The sequence below is a fragment of the Oryza sativa genome, chromosome 3 (genome assembly GCF_034140825.1).
Source record: "Oryza sativa Japonica Group chromosome 3, ASM3414082v1".
NCBI lineage: Eukaryota > Viridiplantae > Streptophyta > Magnoliopsida > Poales > Poaceae > Oryza > Oryza sativa.
In genome coordinates, this window is record NC_089037.1 from 9,292,458 (window position 1) to 9,311,226 (window position 18,769).

The 18,769-nt window shown below is 44.9% G+C and overlaps 1 protein-coding gene and 1 long non-coding RNA gene across 5 annotated transcripts; both read left to right on the forward strand.

Annotated features, from left to right (window-relative positions):
• The first annotated feature begins 5,418 nt into the window (after positions 1-5,418).
• On the forward strand, positions 5,419-10,598 carry LOC4332403 (telomere repeat-binding protein 5). 4 transcript variants are annotated; one of them, XM_066308611.1, is made up of 10 exons: positions 5,419-5,871; positions 6,488-6,675; positions 6,780-7,638; positions 7,753-7,932; positions 8,015-8,074; positions 8,166-8,245; positions 8,368-8,612; positions 8,697-9,020; positions 9,093-9,156; positions 9,850-10,598. In XM_066308611.1, exons 2-10 carry the CDS (start codon positions 6,586-6,588, stop codon positions 10,024-10,026), a joined length of 2,079 nt encoding a protein of 692 aa, XP_066164708.1. In that variant the 5' UTR covers positions 5,419-5,871; positions 6,488-6,585; the 3' UTR covers positions 10,027-10,598. The 4 variants fall into 4 exon arrangements, with proteins under 4 accessions (XP_066164708.1, XP_066164707.1, XP_015631846.1 ...); XM_066308610.1 differs by having other exon boundaries at positions 5,419-5,851; XM_015776360.3 differs by having other exon boundaries at positions 5,419-5,549.
• Positions 10,599-17,797: 7,199 nt separating this feature from the next.
• Positions 17,798-18,722, forward strand: LOC136355732 (uncharacterized). The gene is made up of 2 exons (XR_010740048.1): positions 17,798-18,169; positions 18,257-18,722. It is a non-coding gene; the product is annotated as an uncharacterized lncRNA (long non-coding RNA).
• Positions 18,723-18,769: the final 47 nt, after the last annotated feature.

Consider the following 18,769-nt stretch of genomic DNA (forward strand, 5'->3'; position numbering starts at 1 on the left):
CTGTCCTCCCACGTGTCACCCCGGCCCCACCGACCATCTCGCCCGCGTGGGCCCGCGCGACGTCAACGTGTGGGCCCCACCCCCATCGCCCACGGACCCGCATCCGCCGTCGGTCTCTCTCCGCGCGCGCCGCTCGCCCACCGTTCTCCTCTCCTCTCCCCCCTGTCCCTGACCAATTGGGCCCACCACAACCGCGACCGGTTTGAGAAAAGAAAAAAAAAACAGAGAGACTCCGATCCTTATCCCCTAACTCGCCGTCACCGCTCCCGTCGAGGCGCCGTCACCTCCCGTGGACGGCGGGGCCGCCACGTGCGGCGGGCGGCGGCGTCGCTGACGGCGGCGAGCCGGCGACGTAGCCCTCCAGCCTCCTCCTCCTCCACCACCTGACGCGACGGCACGGAGAGGGAGAGCCCCCCCCCCGGGGGGGGGAAATTCAATTCAACGGGAGACGTCACGTCGAAACTTTTCTTTCTTTTTTTTTTTCGTTTTTCCATTCCATCTCCGACGGACGCTTTCTCCATCGCCCAATAAGAAAAGCGCAAGAAAACAGAAACTGAATTATTATCTTTTTCTGGGCTCGGGAGTACATGATGAAACCGAGAGGAATTGATGATTAAAAAGGAGAATAAAATGTTTCTTGTTGTGATTATCCATCGTCTCCGTGGGGGAGATAACGAGGGCCATGAAAATTTCCGGCGAAAAGTGACCGGAGGAGGAGGTAACGGAGGTGGGGAGGAGGATAGGCCGGCGGATAAGCGTAGGGGAAAAGGACCCAATCGGGGCGTACCGCATCGACACGTATGTCGCCTTTTTTTTTCTGACGTGGCAGGAGAACTAAACAGTATTTACTCCTTTTACACTATAAACTCTACTGGTTGAGACATGCAAGAAAAATACTAGCACACGAGCAGACGGGCTCATATTGGAGTAGATTTAAATTTTTCATCCAGAGCTACAACTGCGGTGGATGTTAATTAGGAGTAGGAGATATACTGGTAAGGTTAATAAACGATTTGTGACATACTCCCTCCGTTTCAGAGCGTATGTCATTCTAGTATTTTCCACATTCATATTAATGTTAATGAATCTAGACATATACCTCCTCCCTTTCACAATGTAAGTCATTTTAGCATTTTTCATATTCATATTGATGTTAATGAATCTAGATAGATTCATATTGATGTTAATGAATCTAGATATATGAATATGGGAAATGCTATAATGACTCATATTGTGAAACGGAGAAAATACTAATTAATTTATGTTTACGATTATTTATACCTTCTACTATTTGTACGATCTTTGAATCTTACACACACTCAACGTTTAAATCATGATTATTATAGACGCGTTTACAATAATAATTGAGTGAGATTCATCGTTAATAGTATCTCTGTTTCTTTAGTGTGTGTTAAAGGGTACTCTTTGAAGGTGTGAGTATACTGTGCGTATCCTCTATGTTATCTGAATCATTCTTAAACATGCTTAATCCTTAATAGGTGACATAGTTTTTACAATGGAATAGCAAAAATCCTTCCATCGGGTACCCGATGGGGAGTAAAAATCGGGCGCCCCCACGCCGCGCCTCCCACGCGCACGCACCGCCCCCACCACATGTCCCCACTACGCGCGCTCCGTTGCAACAACCGCCTGGATAAAACGGAAGCGTTCTATTAGGGGGATTCGTTTCTTTTTTTTTTTCCATCAACAATGTTTTAGTCAGTGTACTTGATGTTTCACTATGTGTGGATGAAATGCTTCAATGGATTTTTTTATAATGTTTTAATAATTTCATCTTGATAGATACGTGGTTGTTGATGTACATGGGGTTTAAGTGTTACAATGACTTTAATTCGTTTGTTGCATACGTTGAACCAAATTGTTTCATCTAACGATATGACTGTGCTTCACTTTTTTTTAAGAACTGAAACATTCTTTCGCTATTTGCTGACACAGTATTTTTATATAGAGTGAAACAGTGTCCGGTTTTTTTGAAACCGTTGTTTCATACGTTGTACCAAAATATTTTATGAGGTGATTTGGTTGTGTTTCAGCTTTTTATAAGATTGAAACATTTTCGATCTACCTAGTGAAATATTTCCGATCTACTTTGTGAAACATTTCCGATTTTTGCAAAAATAAATCGGACGTCCGATTTGTAGGCGCCTCCATATAACGGTGTGGCCCAACTTCATGAATTTTTCAATGGTATATATGAATTTGAAGACAAGTGAGATGAGCCAACGAAAAGAAAAAATATCTTCCATTTTACTATCTTTTCTTTTCTTGACCGTCATGACTCCTTTGCTTTCCTGATCATTATGCCCTACATTTTTATTTAGCAGTATTATCTAGTGTTGGATTCAGAAACAACTATAGGATTGTTCAGCAATGCTATCCAATGGTTACACATAGAGATGATAAAAAGGGCGATGCCACTTATCAACCTCCTTATAGTTGTGATACAATGGGTCCTATCCATGACATCCCTAGGTTATATGAGAAAACCACCAATTCGTTTTTAAGCCGTCTGATGACATGATGGGTAAACACTACTTATATTTTTTAACCATTAATATGTGGTTGGTGTTCAAGTCTATATTGAATCATTTCAAGCGATAATGTAAGGCCCTGTTTAGTTCCAGGGGTGAAAGTTTTTGGCGTGTCACATCGGATATATGGACACGCATTTGAAGTATTAAACATAGTCTAATAACAAAACAAATTACAGAATCCATCTGTAAAACTGTGAGATGAATTTATTTAGCCTAATTAATATGTCATTAGCAAATATTTACTGTAGCACCACATTATCAAATCATGATGCAATTAGGCTTAAAAAATTTGTCTCGCAAATTACACACAATCTATGTAATTAGTTTTTTGTCTACATTTAATGCTCCATGCATGTGTCCAAACATTCGATGTGACATGGTGAAAAGTTTTTGCGTGGGAAATAAACAGGACCTAAGATTATGCCTGGTATGAATGAGTTTTTCCCTATCATGTGTACAAAATACTGCCTCTTCAGAAAGTTGATGAAGCTCTAAATAGTGCCTAATTTGTGCATGTAGCTGCACCTTCTTGTGTTTAAATCCTAATGCTCATGTTTATTACTCATTTCTTGATTAGCATTTCACTATGCATTTCAAAAATGCTTTCATGAGGCTAATTAAGAGAAAAAAGTTATAACTTTACTATATGCATACGAACACAATTTAGTTCAGTTCATTTTCTATCGATAAAGCGTGGCATACAATACAAATGAATAATCACCTAATTGTTTTTCCTTCCATTTCATATTATAAGTCATTTGGATATTTTCTCTAGTTAAAATTATTTAAGTTTAATCAATTAATATAGAAAATATAGTAGCATTTTAGAAAACATATTACCAAAATATATTCAATGTTAGATTCAATTAAACTAATTTGGTATTTTAGATGTTGTTAATTTATTTTATAAACTTGATCAAACCTTAAAAAGTCTAATCGGGAAAAAAAATCAAAGCGACTTATAATATAAAATGGAAGGAGCACATTTTAAATAACAACAACTACATATTTATACATAGCACATCAAAATAGAGAAGTCGTGGACACATGAGGCAGCATAGGAAGAGCGCTGAGCGGACGAATGTATTGAGATGGTTTGATTTAGCTTAGAGAGTGTTATAAAGGATTGATGGATTTTTTGAGTGTTATAAAGGATTGATGGATTTTTTAAAGATGAAACTGAGTTAATAATAGCTATTTGAGAGCATAATTAAATACTAGAAAGTTAAAAAGTTTCTCAAAGAAATACCGATAAATAAGGTTATCTGTAAAAATCATACCGTTCACTAGCTTGAGAAGCATATTCGCTATAATCCATCCTCCGATTATTGCACATATGAAATAAAATAGGGAAAATTGGAACCATGCCATTATAATTTTGCAAAATTTGAGATATGTCATCCTGACCCACATGTCATTGATTCATATGGGTTCTACGTGTCATTGAGATACCGATGCCATATCTCAAACTTTGCAAAATTACAATGGCATGGTTACAATTTACCCAATAAAATAATAGCATAACCATAATGAATTTAATGCTTAAGATAGGACATGGAAGGATATTAGGCATTGGATGTAGTAGATCCGATGTATCACAGCCTTCAGTGTAAATTTGCTGCGTACACTTAAAAAAAAGAGAGTAAATGCTCCTTTTATTTTACAATATATGTATGTATAAGTTTATATGATAATAAAAGGCAGCAAGCATAGGTCTCAAACAAGCAGCAGTGAACTGAGCTTTTCAATAACAGTAGTTTGATAATGCTTATCCCCTCCAAATCCTTTTTATCCAAAGCTCAGCAAGATTAGCAATATTTACTCCCTACCAAATTAGACTGGATAATGCACGGTCGGTGTGACAGTGTGGTAACGTTTACAAGGAGTGGGAGTTAGTTCCATTTTTGCAGATGATGAGGCCGAATTGTACAGCAGGGAGTAACAAAAAAAACTCACCTCATTTTTTTTTGACGACGGTGTGCATGGCCGGAGGAAGACAAAGGCCACGAACTTCTTATCTAAAATTTATCTGGCCCCTGCTGCTTTGCTGCCTTGGAGAACCTCCGGAATCTTAGCACCTTTTCGAGCATCGTCCCTGAACATTCTCCTCCACGAACACCACGCTAGCCTCTCAAACCCCTCCAAAATTAACAAAACTTTATCGAAAAATAGGAGAGAAAGAAAAAAAAAGATAAAAAGTGGGAGAAAAACCCAAATTAAACCACAGGACAGACAGAGACAGACAGCGCAGGGAGAGGGTGGGTGATTAACCCCTCCTAATTTGCACGTTTTCTCCCTAACTAAAAACGCCCCCGCTAATAATCCTCCTCCCCTAAAACCCTCCACCCCAACCCACCGATTAATAAGGATCACTCCTCGCGTTCGTGGTCACGAGGGACTCCCGGGATCCGACGGTGGAGGAGGGACTCCCCGCCTGGAGCACCGACGGCTCGGATCATCGACACGTGGCGCCGAGCCGTGGGCTCGCGGAAAGCTCTCGCGTCTGTAATAGGGGGGAGGAAGAGCGAACCGCTACCCGCTCCCTTCGAGGGGGAGGCGCCCGCGCCGTCGGATCGGGGACACGTGGACGGCTGTGAGGGGGTCGGAACCGGTCGTTGGACGCGAGAGGGGTGCGACCGGGTGGGGCCGGTGGCCGCGTGGGGGTTTAACCGGGGGCAGCCGGTGGCTGGGGCGCGTGTGGGTGGTGGTGGTGTGGGAAGCGGGGGTTGGGGGGGTTTAAGAAGGGAGGGTTGGTTTTGAGGGGTTTTGGCCAAACCACACAAGAGAAAAACCAACAGGAGAAGAGAAGAGGAGAGGAGGAAAAGGGAAATAAATAAAAAGGAGAGGAGAGGAGAAGGGAAGAGAAGCGAAGCGAGGCCTTCTTCGCCGTGGGAATAATTTTGCGCTCGGGGGATCTTGATCTGAGGAGGAGGGGGTTGTTGGTGTTGGGGAGAGGGAGCGATCGGAGCCAGGGCGCGGATCGCAGGCGGTGAGGTGAGTCTGGGGACTCTGGGGGTGGAGAATCCGGGGAATTCTCGCTGATTTTGCCGATATGGTGCTGGGTCTCGCTGTTGAGCTTTGTTCTGGCGGTTTTTGGGTCCAATTCTGTCCGAATTTTGGTTGGTTTGCTCTGGAGGCCTGGTTGGGGGGCTGAATTCGCTTCATTTTTGGAGGATTTTCGCGCATTTCGTGGTTGCTTCTTCGGATTTGCGTCGCTTTGGAGGGGTTTTGGCGTCGAATTGGGTGAATCGGGCGCTGAGATCGGATCTGGCGCTGCAGAGGTCCGCCAATTCTTGGTTTGTTCTGCGCCTGTGGGGTTTGTACTTCTTCCCCCCCCCCCCCCCCCTCTCTCTTTTTTTTTTAACCGACGGGCTCGCTTTCCTTTTGGCAGTTGCTTAATCCTCACGGATTCCGATGCATGTGAGTTTTTTAAAGCCTTTTTCCCCTTCTCTCTTTGATCGCTTGGCGTGCTGGTTTACCTGGCGAATTTATTTTTCTTTGGATGCATTTAATACGGCTGGGGGAATCCATTTCCTCCCCCAAAACCCAATTCCTTTTCTTCTCTTAATTTGGATCACGGGTGGTGTACGAATTCTTCCCGTTTGCTTCGTTCTTCAGGTTTTGATTTGATGCAATTAATTCGCTCTTTTGATATGCTTTCGAGCGCTGGTGATTTGAAATTCTAATTCGTTTCGGGCGCCCAAGCCCGGATCTCCAGTCCAGGGTTTTTTGGGATTCTCAATTTTTTTGCTAATTAATTGCACTGTTAACCACGATCGTTCTCTGTTTAATTAATCTCGGAAGGGTTTATCCGAGATTTATCCCAAAGTTCTTCTTGCGGAGATCCCAATGAAATGATTTCCTTCCTTCTTTGTACCAACTGGTTTCCTTCTTGCCAATTGCTGATGTGGTTTTCAACAATTCCTGCGCAGATTTGTGTTCCGGGACAAGCCATGAGCAGCGCAACCACCGGTTGTTAACCAAGCAACCCCCCTGTAAATTGAAAGCAACCGAAGCGAAGCGCAAAGAAATGGTTTTTCAGAAGAGGTCATCGCTGGAGATGGAGTCGGGAGGCGGAAGCCACGTCGCGGAGATGCCGCGCGTCCCCAAGTCCGCGAGGGTATGGGGCTTCTCACCGGCATCATCAAAATTCGGCACCTTGCTGCTCCGGTTGGCGAGCCCTGACAGCGATGGCGTTTCTTCTTGTTTGGTGAAATTGTGCAGGGCAAGAGATCAATTCGGAAGAAGGAGAGCCAGGGTCAGGTGATGTGCGCGTTCGACCTGCTCGCGACTGTGGCCGGAAAGCTGCTTGATGAGGGGGAGGGTTCTCTGGGGAACGCGAGCTCAGGCACCCCGGCCGTGGACGCGTCGCCCAAGGATGTCCGCGTGAAGCAGGAGCAGTGCGATGAGGAGGCGAAGCATTTCAAGAATGAGGTGATGGATCAGGATAGCTGCAATGAGAGTGCATTGGTCTCCCACATTGCGTTTCAGCGGCCGGTGAATCACCATGGGCGGAAGGGGGAAGATCCGGAGGGGAGTCATGCTGTGATTGAGGACCCCAAGGCCAAGTCCGAGGCACTGGACAAGGAATCCTCAATGATAAGCTGCACCAAGGCTGAATTGGGTTGTAATTTTGCAGCGATCGCTGATAGGTGGTCGCCTGAATCCGTGGAGTCAGGGGCCTTCACTGGGGATGCAGCTGCAATTGCGATGCCGGCTACCACATCAGGCTTCCACAAGAATGCTCCAGATATGTATAATCTGCTCGATCCAATGGATGTGGATGTAAAGCCGCCTCCTTTGGTCAGCTCTGACAGCACCGGCGAAATGCCGTTGTATGGCAATAAAATTCGCCGATCGACCTCTTTCCCGAGGGTCCCCAAGGGAGGGGCGGGGTTTACTGTAGATAGAGATGAAGATGATGATGATAAATCTTCCGGGTGCACTCATCCGAGCACCGCTACTAACAGGGGTTTCAGGCCCAATTGTACAGCTGGTCATAGTAGGGTAAAGAAGTTGCTCGCCTGTAAGCACAGGAAAGTTGCTCCAGCCAGGATGCACAAAGGAGATCTTTCCTATAGTGGTGAGCATTGTGAGATCCCATTCACCTTTTCCTTTTTTGAGGAGCACTGCATTGATGGCACTCATATTCAAACCTGCTTACTCTATTCTTACTTGAGTTCGTTGATCCTGCTAGATGTTGACCGGAAGCCTTCTTTCCGCAACAAGAAAATGTATTATACACGACAAAGGACACAAAGGAGCACATTCAAGCGGAGGAAGATGTTTGATCGTCATTCAGCCCAAGTTTCTGAAGAATATGCAAAGGCAAACACAAAGTTTGCTGCAAGAGACTCGCACGCGGTTTCTTTGGAAGGTTTGTTTTGCTTGAACCTGTGAATTCTTCTTCGTGCAGCTGCCCCATCTTTTAACTTACTGGGGCAATATTTCTTCTCCAGCAAACAAGGGGACCAATTCAACAGCATTCCAGAAATCACAAGAGTCAAGTGACTGCCACGGTAAGTTTGGCCCCATGAAAAATGTTTTTGATATTGTAATTATTTTGGTTTTATGGCCATAGTCTAAGACTGCCTGTTTTTCTCCTTGCAGTAAAACTTAGGATCAAGTCTTTCAAGGTGCCTGAACTTCTAATTGAGATCCCAGAAACTGCGACTGTTGGTTCACTGAAGGTACGGAAAAAGAGACATTTTGCTCCTGTTTTCTCATTAATTGATCAGCACAAAGAGATGTTGCAAGAATTTCACCTTTTGTCGATGATGTTTCCGTGTTTTAATATGTATTTATAATGCAGAAAACTGTTCTGGAGGCAGTAAATGCCATACTTGGAGGTGGTCTGCGTGTCGGTGTGCTCCATCATGGGAAGAAAGTCAGAGATGATAATAAAACCTTAATGCAGGCTGGGATTTCTCATGATGAGGTACTGGACAACCTGGGTTTTTCTCTTGAACCCAATTGTGCACCGCATCCGTCACAACTCTCACCTCCCGAAGATAATGAATTCATGGAAACTGTTGATACTACTGAACCCCTAGCTAGGTAATGAATATTCTCCATAAGAAATCATTGTAAAACTCGAATGTGTGTAGCCTAACCCAGCCTTATGTATTTCGCTGGATACAGGATTGCACCTGCTGACTCATCTTCCAAGCATGGTGAAGTTGATGCTTCACAGGAGCTTGCATTGGCACCCTTATCAGCAAACTACCAAGGGAGTGATCATGACTTTGTGCACTCTCCTGGGGGCATGTCTTCACCTGATAAGGCATCCACAAACTCGCGAGCTATTGTTCCAGTTACTCCTGCAGATTCCAATGCTGGGGCTATAGTTCCAGCAAACAAAGCAAAGAGGTCACCTGAACAAGGGCAACGCCGAATCAGGCGTCCGTTCTCTGTTGCCGAAGTGGAAGCCCTTGTGCTTGCAGTTGAAAAGCTTGGAACCGGAAGGTATGCTGCTTACTTCACTCATTTGACCTTACATTTTCATAATTTCTGTTTCTTACTGTATTTCTGTTTCAGATGGCGAGATGTCAAACTTCGGGCCTTTGATAATGCAAAGCACCGGACTTACGTTGATCTTAAGGTAATTATTATTGTGATACCTGTCAAATGCCTTACAAGCTTTTTCATGTCTAGTTAAAGCAAATACCTTGGCATTGCACATGTTTGCAAAATATGATCATCACTTTCCTTTAAAGGTGGTCATACTTATCATTATTTCTGATCCATTTATCAATTCCCATGATTTTTCCTTCTGTTTGTGCCAAGCTTTTAGTTCTTGTCACAATTGACTTACATCTTGGGCTTTAGGCAAATTTTGTAGCGTGTTGCTAGGCTGATTTAACAAACTGTTCGGTGCTTCTGGGTTTTAGGTTCCTTACGCAGTATGGCAGTCTAACCGTACTGTTTTTGTGTTAGTAGCACATTTCAGTCAGGCTCTTGTTCTGGAAAACTTTTTGTCGTTATGATTCAGTTAGTCCTGTCCTCACGCATCAGCTTTGTTGTTTGGACGGGCCAAGTGGGTAGTAGTACCAGAATGGTTCACCTAGAAAATAAAAGCTACCTATTCTTGCACGTCAACTAACTCGGTCCTGGCTTTAGAAAAAGTCTCACCAAGGGATCAGATAACCTTTCCTTTACTAGAGTGGAAGCTTCTTGCTGCTTTGCATTTAGGCAAATTGACAGAAAATGCATGCGTTCTCTGGTCAAACTCAATGAAAGATTATTAAGTTTGAACTTGCATTTACTAACCGTGTCAAAATTGTCATGCCAACAGGACAAATGGAAGACGCTCGTGCACACGGCGAGCATCTCGCCCCAGCAGCGGCGTGGCGAGCCGGTGCCACAGGAGCTGCTCGACAGGGTCCTGGCGGCTCAGGCCTATTGGTCTCAGCAGCAAGCCAAGCTCCAGCCTAAGACGCCCCCGCTGGCTGAGGCTCTCCTGCTCACCTAATAACCTGATCTCAGCTAATGGTCTCTTAGGAAACCATTCCAGCTTTTGTATAAAGTCAGTCAGTCCATTCAAAGGAGGTTAAGGAAGATATTAGAAAAAAAGATATATATAAAAAGGTACAAGAAATATTGACCGATTTGTTGTAATATCTACTCACCAATTATTCTTTCAAGCCAGGGTTCTCTCTCCTTGTGAATTTAACCAAAGGTATGGGGTATTTCTTTGGCAACTTTGTACATGATGGTGATGGAGGAAGAAGATGATCCATGAACTGAGATCTGCAGTGACTACTAACTCACAATTTTTTTACAATTGTGGTTTAAAAGAGAAGAGATTAAAGCTTCAGATTCTTTTGTCAATTCAATTCATTCTTTTGTTAGGATGAGAATGGTGAAAAGATAAGGAGGGATGGATCATTGCTTCCCCTTTTTTTTTTCCTTTTTTTGTTATCCTAGGTGTACTATGTTTTCTTCACCAATCTTGTAGTTATCTTGGTCCCCTCAAAGTTGTACTTGATCATTATAACAAATATTAAAAAGAAATTGTTTATTCTCCTTCTTACCCCCCTTAAACTATGTCTCATGCATGTGATATTTTGTTATTATGACTAAAAATGTGTACTAAAACTCTGAAAGAGATCCTGCTTGGGATCAGAGCTTAGATGCTTGGCATTATTTATAGGTGCCCTGTTACAGTACTGCCACCAGAAGTTAAATTATTGGAGATTCTTATCCACTAACCTCAATCATAATAATCCATGTGCTGAAAGTTTACTGCTGCCAACAATGATTCTACATGAACTGTTTAATGGTAGTGCCAGTTCTTAATGCGTATACTGTTTGCCTGCATTATTGTTACTAAGGCTTTAAAACTTCTCCAACTAATATCTTACTAACTAACTCGTACCACTAAAAGTTGACTTGACTGCTGGTCGTATATGTTCACATAGTTATCTCATTTTGCCTAATTACAGTGACAAGTCAGATTTTCAGATATTTTAACAGTCCCAATCTGACCCTTGGTTTGGTTATTACAGCCTAAGAAATATCAACCTTCTAGTAAGACTGTAGAACAGCCATCTCCATCTTGCCTACATCTCTGTTTCGTATACCGGAAGTATACCGCGTTTACGTGCGATGATTGAAACGATCAAAAGCTTAGAATATTCCCATGTGTACATGGCGTGTATTAGGATTAGAAAACAAGCTAGTAGGCAAGAAGCCAAGGAAACGAAGGGAGTCGTAGTAGTAAGATAGGCAACTAACAAACAGGCTGGCTGTTGCTTGTAAGAAACCCTTGTGGCCTTATCATCAGGAGGAACACCGACACCTTGCCCCCATTGCACAATTGGACGCAAGCTACACAACACGAGAGACTCGCTGATTAAAACAAAATGCAGGAGTTAATTAAACCCCCTTTTTTTTTGTGGCCAGATGGATCACAATTAGTTGGGGATCAGATCGATCAGATCAGACCAGATCAGACAGTACTACTACTACCACCATTGTTGCGAGTGCTCTCCTACTCTGCACAACCTGGGCCCAGCTTCGTTGCAATCACTGCTATGATCGCAACAATGGGGAGGGCGATTGCTGTGGCTAGCTAGGCCGTGTGGTGACATTTTTTTTAATAATGGAATAAACAAAAAAAAACACTCGAATATTCTCACTTTCTCAAATCTCAGTGTAATTATTACTTTCTTTTTCTACTCTCGAAGCATTTATTCACCACTTTCAAAAATTCCAATATAATGACTCTTTAAAAATGAACTTGTTTTGAGATAAACAGAAGAAACTAAATATAAATTTATGCTGAGACGGAGGGAGTATCCCTCATGCATTGATGTGCCCATGTTTGTAATTATGCGTGTGCATACGCCTGCCATTATCTTGACACCAAAAGACGAAAACATATTTAAGCACATGCACATATATATTAATTTCTGAAGAGATGTATAAGTTTTTTTTTAATGCAAGAGTTGAGCCGTTGAGCCTAGACGGCATGTCATGTTCACTCCATGTGGCGCTCGCCGAATTTTAATACGCGAGACTACGATTTGGGGGCAAATTACGACGTCGGCCGATCGAACCGACGAGTTTGTTACGCTGGAATGGAACAGCAAACCCCCCCTCACATGAGCTGAGCTATGGAGTTGCTGGTTAGGCTAGTTGCAGCCAAGCTGTTCGGCCGGCTGGCCTGAATGCGTCTGAGATCATCTGCATCTGCATCTGCTTTGCTTTGTACTTGGGTTCACGCATGTGCTGTTTCTGGAGTACAAACATCCCGATTTGGCCCATGCGATTAGGTCGTTAGACCACGTTTGCAGAAATGGGGAGCTTTCTCCGATGTTAGATCCACGGAGGAATGAATGACACTGTTTCGATCCTACTGAATTCTTGCGTTTACAAAAGATATAGTAGAAAGGGTCAGAGATTTTCAGGCAAATATGCACTGGTTTGTGGTTATTGAATACTATCCCAATCCCAAACTGGACCTGCACCTTCTCTCTCTCACGTCAGATATGATCTCAGCAAATGATCCGACGCCGAAACGTACTGTTTGTCAAATTTTTTAAGCTCCCATTTCCTATTTCCTTTTTGTAATTAACCACGTAGGGCTTAGCTAGCTAGGAGGCGATATATATTTAGGTCAATTTGAGGAGAGAGAGAAGAAATAGTGGTTGGTGGCGGTGGTGGGTGACGATGGATGGCTACAGTTGAGTTTGCTTAGCGTTGCGATGTGTGTGGTCCACTGTTTGTCGCTTAAATTGATTAGCTTGCTTGGTGCGGATGATTGACATTTGAATCCGTCTCTTTGCGAGTGAGCAAAGGGTTTAGGGTATTCTTTAGCCGCCCATCAAGTTTTTGTGGGGGGAAAAAAGAAGCAAAACCCCAGCTTTGATTATTCTTTAATTCTTCTCGCTTATGATATCGTTGCCATGTGCTTCTCCGGTGTTTATTCCAAGGAAGCAAGCAATTCCCAAGCTTTGGATACGGTTAAAGCTTATATCAACGCATGGTCATTGTCGATCCGATTAATTACTGTTTCCCTTTCAAACTTAATTCCCCTTCTGCTGATGACAAGAGCACAGAATTAACTAAGGACATTCCTAGCTGCTATACATGAACTTTTCTTTAATCATTTCTTCGACACTGATCAAAGGAGGCATGAATAAATGAATTGGCATCAACTCATGCAGGCTTATGTACTCAAGGTGAAGAAGAACACGAACACGCAAACGATATATGTAACAATTGCCAGGCCGGCAAGTTTCACGCGCGAATAAACGCATGCTAGCTTCTGGTAAAGTCCGGAGTCCAAGTTTGCCAGGTAACTAAAGACACGTAGTACCAGCCGTCGGATCACGGGCTGAAGTGAAACGAACACGTGAAGAACAAGGACTCTCTATGGTCTTTTACAAACGGCTGTAACCTCCCCTCCCAGCCAATCCCAACGATTACCTGTTCATCGGGTTATCTATCTCATCTCGCCGCCGCCAGCCACAAGAAGGGGATTGATGAATTGATTAATGGACGATTCAAAGCTAGCCGTAAGAGACTAATTAGAGCAAGTTTCATACTATAGCCAATAATTAGCTTTAAATCATCTATATTAATTTAATATTTAATTCTTACAATAGTTATCTATAAATATATACTACATAATTAATGTATGGTCACATCTGTCGTACACATATATGATGTAGCCCGTGCTGCAGCTGACTACAAATCTGTAGCCCGCTGCTTTTATCTCTTCTCTTGTAGCTTGTTTATAGTCTGCTATTGTATCTGCTGTTATTATCTATCTGCTAAGTAGTAATTAACCGGACGCGCTGGCAACTGTGTCACTGTCAACACCAAACTGATCAGCGCTAGCTAAGCTAACATCTATGGAGATGGAAGCTTCTGCATGATGCTGCCGCTGGCCTTGGCCTAGTGTGCGTGTGGCGCGCGGTGATTGTGTGTGGGTCAGAACACGTACATGTGCTAAGCTGCTTTGACCGGGATGGATGCGCAGACGTTTTGGACTCGCCCACAACGCGGTTCTTCGTTTCGTTCTTCCCTCTTGCTCGCGCCGTCGCGCGTGCAGGTGTTGGTAGTACGGCACGAAAAGAAAGAGGGGGGATTGGAATTTTTGCCTGGACTGGCTCTGGATGCTTCATGCCGGCTGCTGTTTGCTGGAAAGATTTTGCCGGTGATATGGAATATGTTCGTGTTCGATCCTGATTCCTGCGTCACTGGGGTTCTTGTGGTGCCATAGGGCCAACAAAAAGTGTTGTTCTTTTTTTTTTCCTCTTCTCGTCTTCGTTAAGAGCTAGAGAATCATGGCTTTTCTGTACTTGCTGTTATGGGATTTATAGCCTAGTAGAGCTTGAATGAATAAGTTCTCTGCTTCGATGGTCGGTAGTCCTGAATTCGCCATCGTTTGCTCGGCAAATTTTCTGGTTTTTCATCAGAAATTCAGTACTTCGGTAGTTCGGTGGGAGTTGGAAACTTGGAATCACGAACGTCCGAACATCGTCCAGCAACGACCAAATGTGGGTTGAGCCTACTTCGGCCGTTTAGGCCAAATATGGGCCGCCATGTCCCGGCCTACCGGTCTAATCGGGGTGAAACTCAGCGATCCACCCCAACACGGCCCAAAACCCAGCGCTCCACGCGTAAGACGGCCCAATATTTCAAGGGAGGAAAAGCACAGGGGAATAAGTTCACTTTGTGTGTTCCTTATCTTTACGTCAAGTTTAATTGGCATATTACCATAAATCTTTACCCCCATCTTGGAAAAACCATCCATGTCAGGCCCCATGGCAATGTGGATGGATTATTTTATTGAGGTAGCATCCTAATCAATAAAAAGAGAATAAAAAGAATGTGGGACCTACATGTCAGCACCCAATTCTTTTATTCTCTCTTTTTCCTCGACCATGCACGCGAATTCAGCGGAGGAGAGGACGCCATCCCAAGCGAAAGATGAGCCAAGGCAGCGCTGTCCTTGGCTATGTAGAATAGTGATGACAAGCAATTGCTAGTCAGCTAGAGAAGAAGCCGGGGATAGTGGCGGTAGCCTCAAATCCGCGAGGGGATGGACCGATGGATAGGATGTGGTGGGTCGGGGCGGGCGGCGCGTCAAGGAGGATATCAAGGGAGGTCGACGGGTTGACGAGATCGACGAGTTGACGGCCGTAGAACAGAGCGCCGTAGAACAGAGTTAAGATCGATGGCGGAGGCCTGTCGTCATGGAGTAGAAGATAGAGGACGGGGCTAGCAGAGTGGAGATCGGTGCGAAGGTGTAGCCGAGGTTGACAGGGACGGGGCCCGCCCGAGCGTTAAAGCATACGTCGGCAACGTCCAATGGAGCACAATTGGAGATGGCGTAGAGGATGAAATGGAAATTGACGTGTGGATAGCACCGTGGGGAAGTAGGGGTGAAAACAGTACGGAATTTTTCCGGATTCCGGTCATGTTTTCGGAAACGGAATCGGCCGGTCGGAATTTTTTCGGAATTTCTCGGAATCGGAATCGAAAACGGAAATATTTTCTCGGAAACGGAATCGAATATGATAATAGCAGTTTCCGTCGGAACCCGGAAACGATCGGAAACATTCCGGAAAAATTGTCGGAATTTCCGAAGTTAAAAATCCCATAGATTCAATAGTCTATAATTCATCCCTAGCTTCCCAGCCCAACCCAAATCGCGGCGGCATCTACCCTAACCGGCTAACCCTATAGGAGAGAGACCGTCAGACTCAGAACTCAGACGCGACTCGCGAGTTGGAGGCGGAGCGGCGGCTGCGGCGTCCAGATCGCGGCATCGCGGCGCCGGCGTGCCCTCACGCCCACCGCCCGTGGCGCCGGCGCCCCACCGCCCACTGCTGGTCGCCTGGCCGGCTGGCCCCCGCCGTCCTCGCCCCCACCATCTCGCGCCGCCCTTGCTCTTCGTCGTTTCGCCGCCGGCCGCCGCCACCATCTCGCACCTCCGCCGGCCTGCTCGGTCCCCGCCATCTCAAGGCGCCGTCCCAGCGCGTCTCGCCGTTTCACCGTCGCCACCACCGCCGCCGACGACGGAACAACCACCACACCGACGAGGCGACGACGACACCACCACTGCAGTCTCTTCCTCACCGCCACCAACGCCGACGGCTCCTCGCCTCGCAGCAGCCAGCAGCCCAGCGGCAGCATCTGAGCAACCAGCAGCAGCAGGTGTATATAGTGATTGACTTTGCACTTTTACTAATGCTCTATCATTTTTTTTGAAGGCTAATGGAACGGAACAAGAGACAGAGACAGTAGAAGCGGAATGTTCTAATGAGGATGGCATTGCGCCAATGGATGTTTGAAGAAAATGTTGGTCAATTTAATTTTCAAGTTACATCTAATTTCAAGTTTCCATTTCAAATTAGTGTACTCCTGCTGCACAAGTGGATGAGATATGTTTGAACCATGTACTGATGTGTTTTGTGATTGAACTATGTTTTGTGATGAACTATGTATTTATAGGGTGATGTGTTTTGTGATTGAACTAAGTACTGAAACACTGATGGACTGATGTGCGTTGCTGTTCTGTGATGATTGATGAACTATTGCTGTTCTGTGATGATTGATGAACTAAGTGTTGATGGACTGATGTTCTGTTGTTGTTCTCAAACCCATTTCCTGGAGTGATAGGCTGATAGCAGTATAGCACCTGAATTTTGTATACCTTATAGGCTTATACCATTCTGTTTTGCTGTATTCTTTTAGAATATTTGTTATGCAAATTATATGAAGTTATAGAAGAATATATTTTGCTGTGAGGCTCAGTTTGAGGGGTTTATGTATTCCGATAAATTTTCGTTACCGTATCCGCGCCGGTTCGTTTTCGCTCCGTTTTCGGTTTCGATAATATTCGTTTCCGTTTTCGTTTCCGGGGTTTCCGATTTCGATTCCGATTCCGAAAAAAAATATGAAAACGAAAACGATAAAGGTTGTTTCCGTCCGTTTCCGTACCGTTTTCACCCCTATGGGGAAGAGCTCGATGAGGATGGGGGCCGTGTCTATGCACCAGAGGATGAGAGGTGGTTTTACCAAGATTATGGGTGAATATTTCTGGTGTTTAAGGTTGGGAACTCACCCCCCGTGCACGTAAAACAGAGCGACGCATTTTCCAATGATTGATGAAGCATTTACATTTTTTTTTCTGAAAAATAGATTAATATGATTTTCTAAAGCAACTTTCGTATATAATTTTTTTTTGAAAAAAAAACATACCGTTTAGTAGCTTAAAAAGCGTGCCCGCGAAAAACGAGCGAGATGGGTTTGTTACTCACAGGAAAAAACACAGCCTAAATCCGTGGTAAAGATAAGGGATGGTCAACGGACTTGTTCCCAAGCACAGATATCCTCGCGAAATCTGGCCCAAACTCCCCGAGCGAGCGTCGCGCATCTCTTGCTAGGCCGGTAGGCGCGGCACCTAAAATCGCCATCAAATTCGGCCACTGGGCCGCTACGAAACGGGCTGCGCTTCCACCACTGCACCACCGCTTTTTAGGCGGAATAAGTTCACTTTAGGTCCCTCTATTTGTCGCGCTGTCCGATTTTCATCCCTCGGCCGGAAAACCGGGTATGACGGGTCCTCGAACTTATGAAACCAGTGCAACGTAGGTCCTAAGGTAGTATTGCGAGCGGTATTGCTGATGTGGCATCCGACGTAGAAGGTTGACCCCGGTCTCACTTGCTGACTCGGATCGGCCGTTGGGAGGGGCATAAATAGGGCCAAAAAAATGGCGCGTGCCACGGCTCTCTCTCTCTCTCTCTCTCTCTCTGCGCTCAATCCGGAACCCTAGATCGAGATTTAGGGCGACGTTGGGGGCGAGCTTGGTGCGGCGGTGGGGTTGGTCGAGGCGGCCGAGGGCTCGTCCGGGTGCGCGTTGGTGGTGAGGAGGTGCACAAGCTGGCGGTGAGGAGGTGCAGGGATGGCGAGCTCAAGGAGTGACTGTTCATCGTCTTCTTCCTGACGACCGGCGGTCTCTCCCGTTCCATATCGGGTAGGTCCAATGGACTATCAACCACCGGTGTTCTGTGATTGCAAGGCGAAAGCGGCGAGGTGGATTTCGTGGAGCGTCGATAACCCTGGTCGCAGGTATTTCAAGTGTCGGGACGCCCGGGTAAGCATTTGAGTTGTGTTGATTTTGAATTTGTGGTTCGATTTTTGTTGGATTTGGTTGGTTTAGTTCTAGGGTTTACTGTTGCAGGCTGGGGGAAGTGATTTTTTTTTGCTTGGTGCGACGGGCCGACAAGCAATTTTCTGAGAGAGTTACTAAACGACTTGCGAGATACTGTGATGTCTCTTAGGACGGATAAGCGGCATTTGCAGCAGGAGGTTGAAGATTGCAGGGCGCGGTTGGAGGAGGAGAGGACAGGGTTTGAAGCAGTAAGGAAAGAGATGGTAGCAGTTAGGGAGATAGTCCAGGATAATCTAGCTAAGTTGACTGCTTTAAAAGCTAGGATTAGCAAGGTTGAGGTTGAGAGAAATGTGTTTGTGCTTTGTAGTGTGGCTTGTTTGTTCGCTCTGGCTGTGGTGTTGTGTGCCAAAAACTGAATGTTGGCAGGTATGAAAACTGCAAAATGGTAGTTTGTTTAGCATGGGGAGAAATGTATGAAATTTGGGATGTATGAACCTTTTCATGAATTATGCAGTGATGAATGTGTTGAGCAAAATGGTAGTTTGTTTATCATTGATTCACAGTTGGTGCCCAAACTGAATT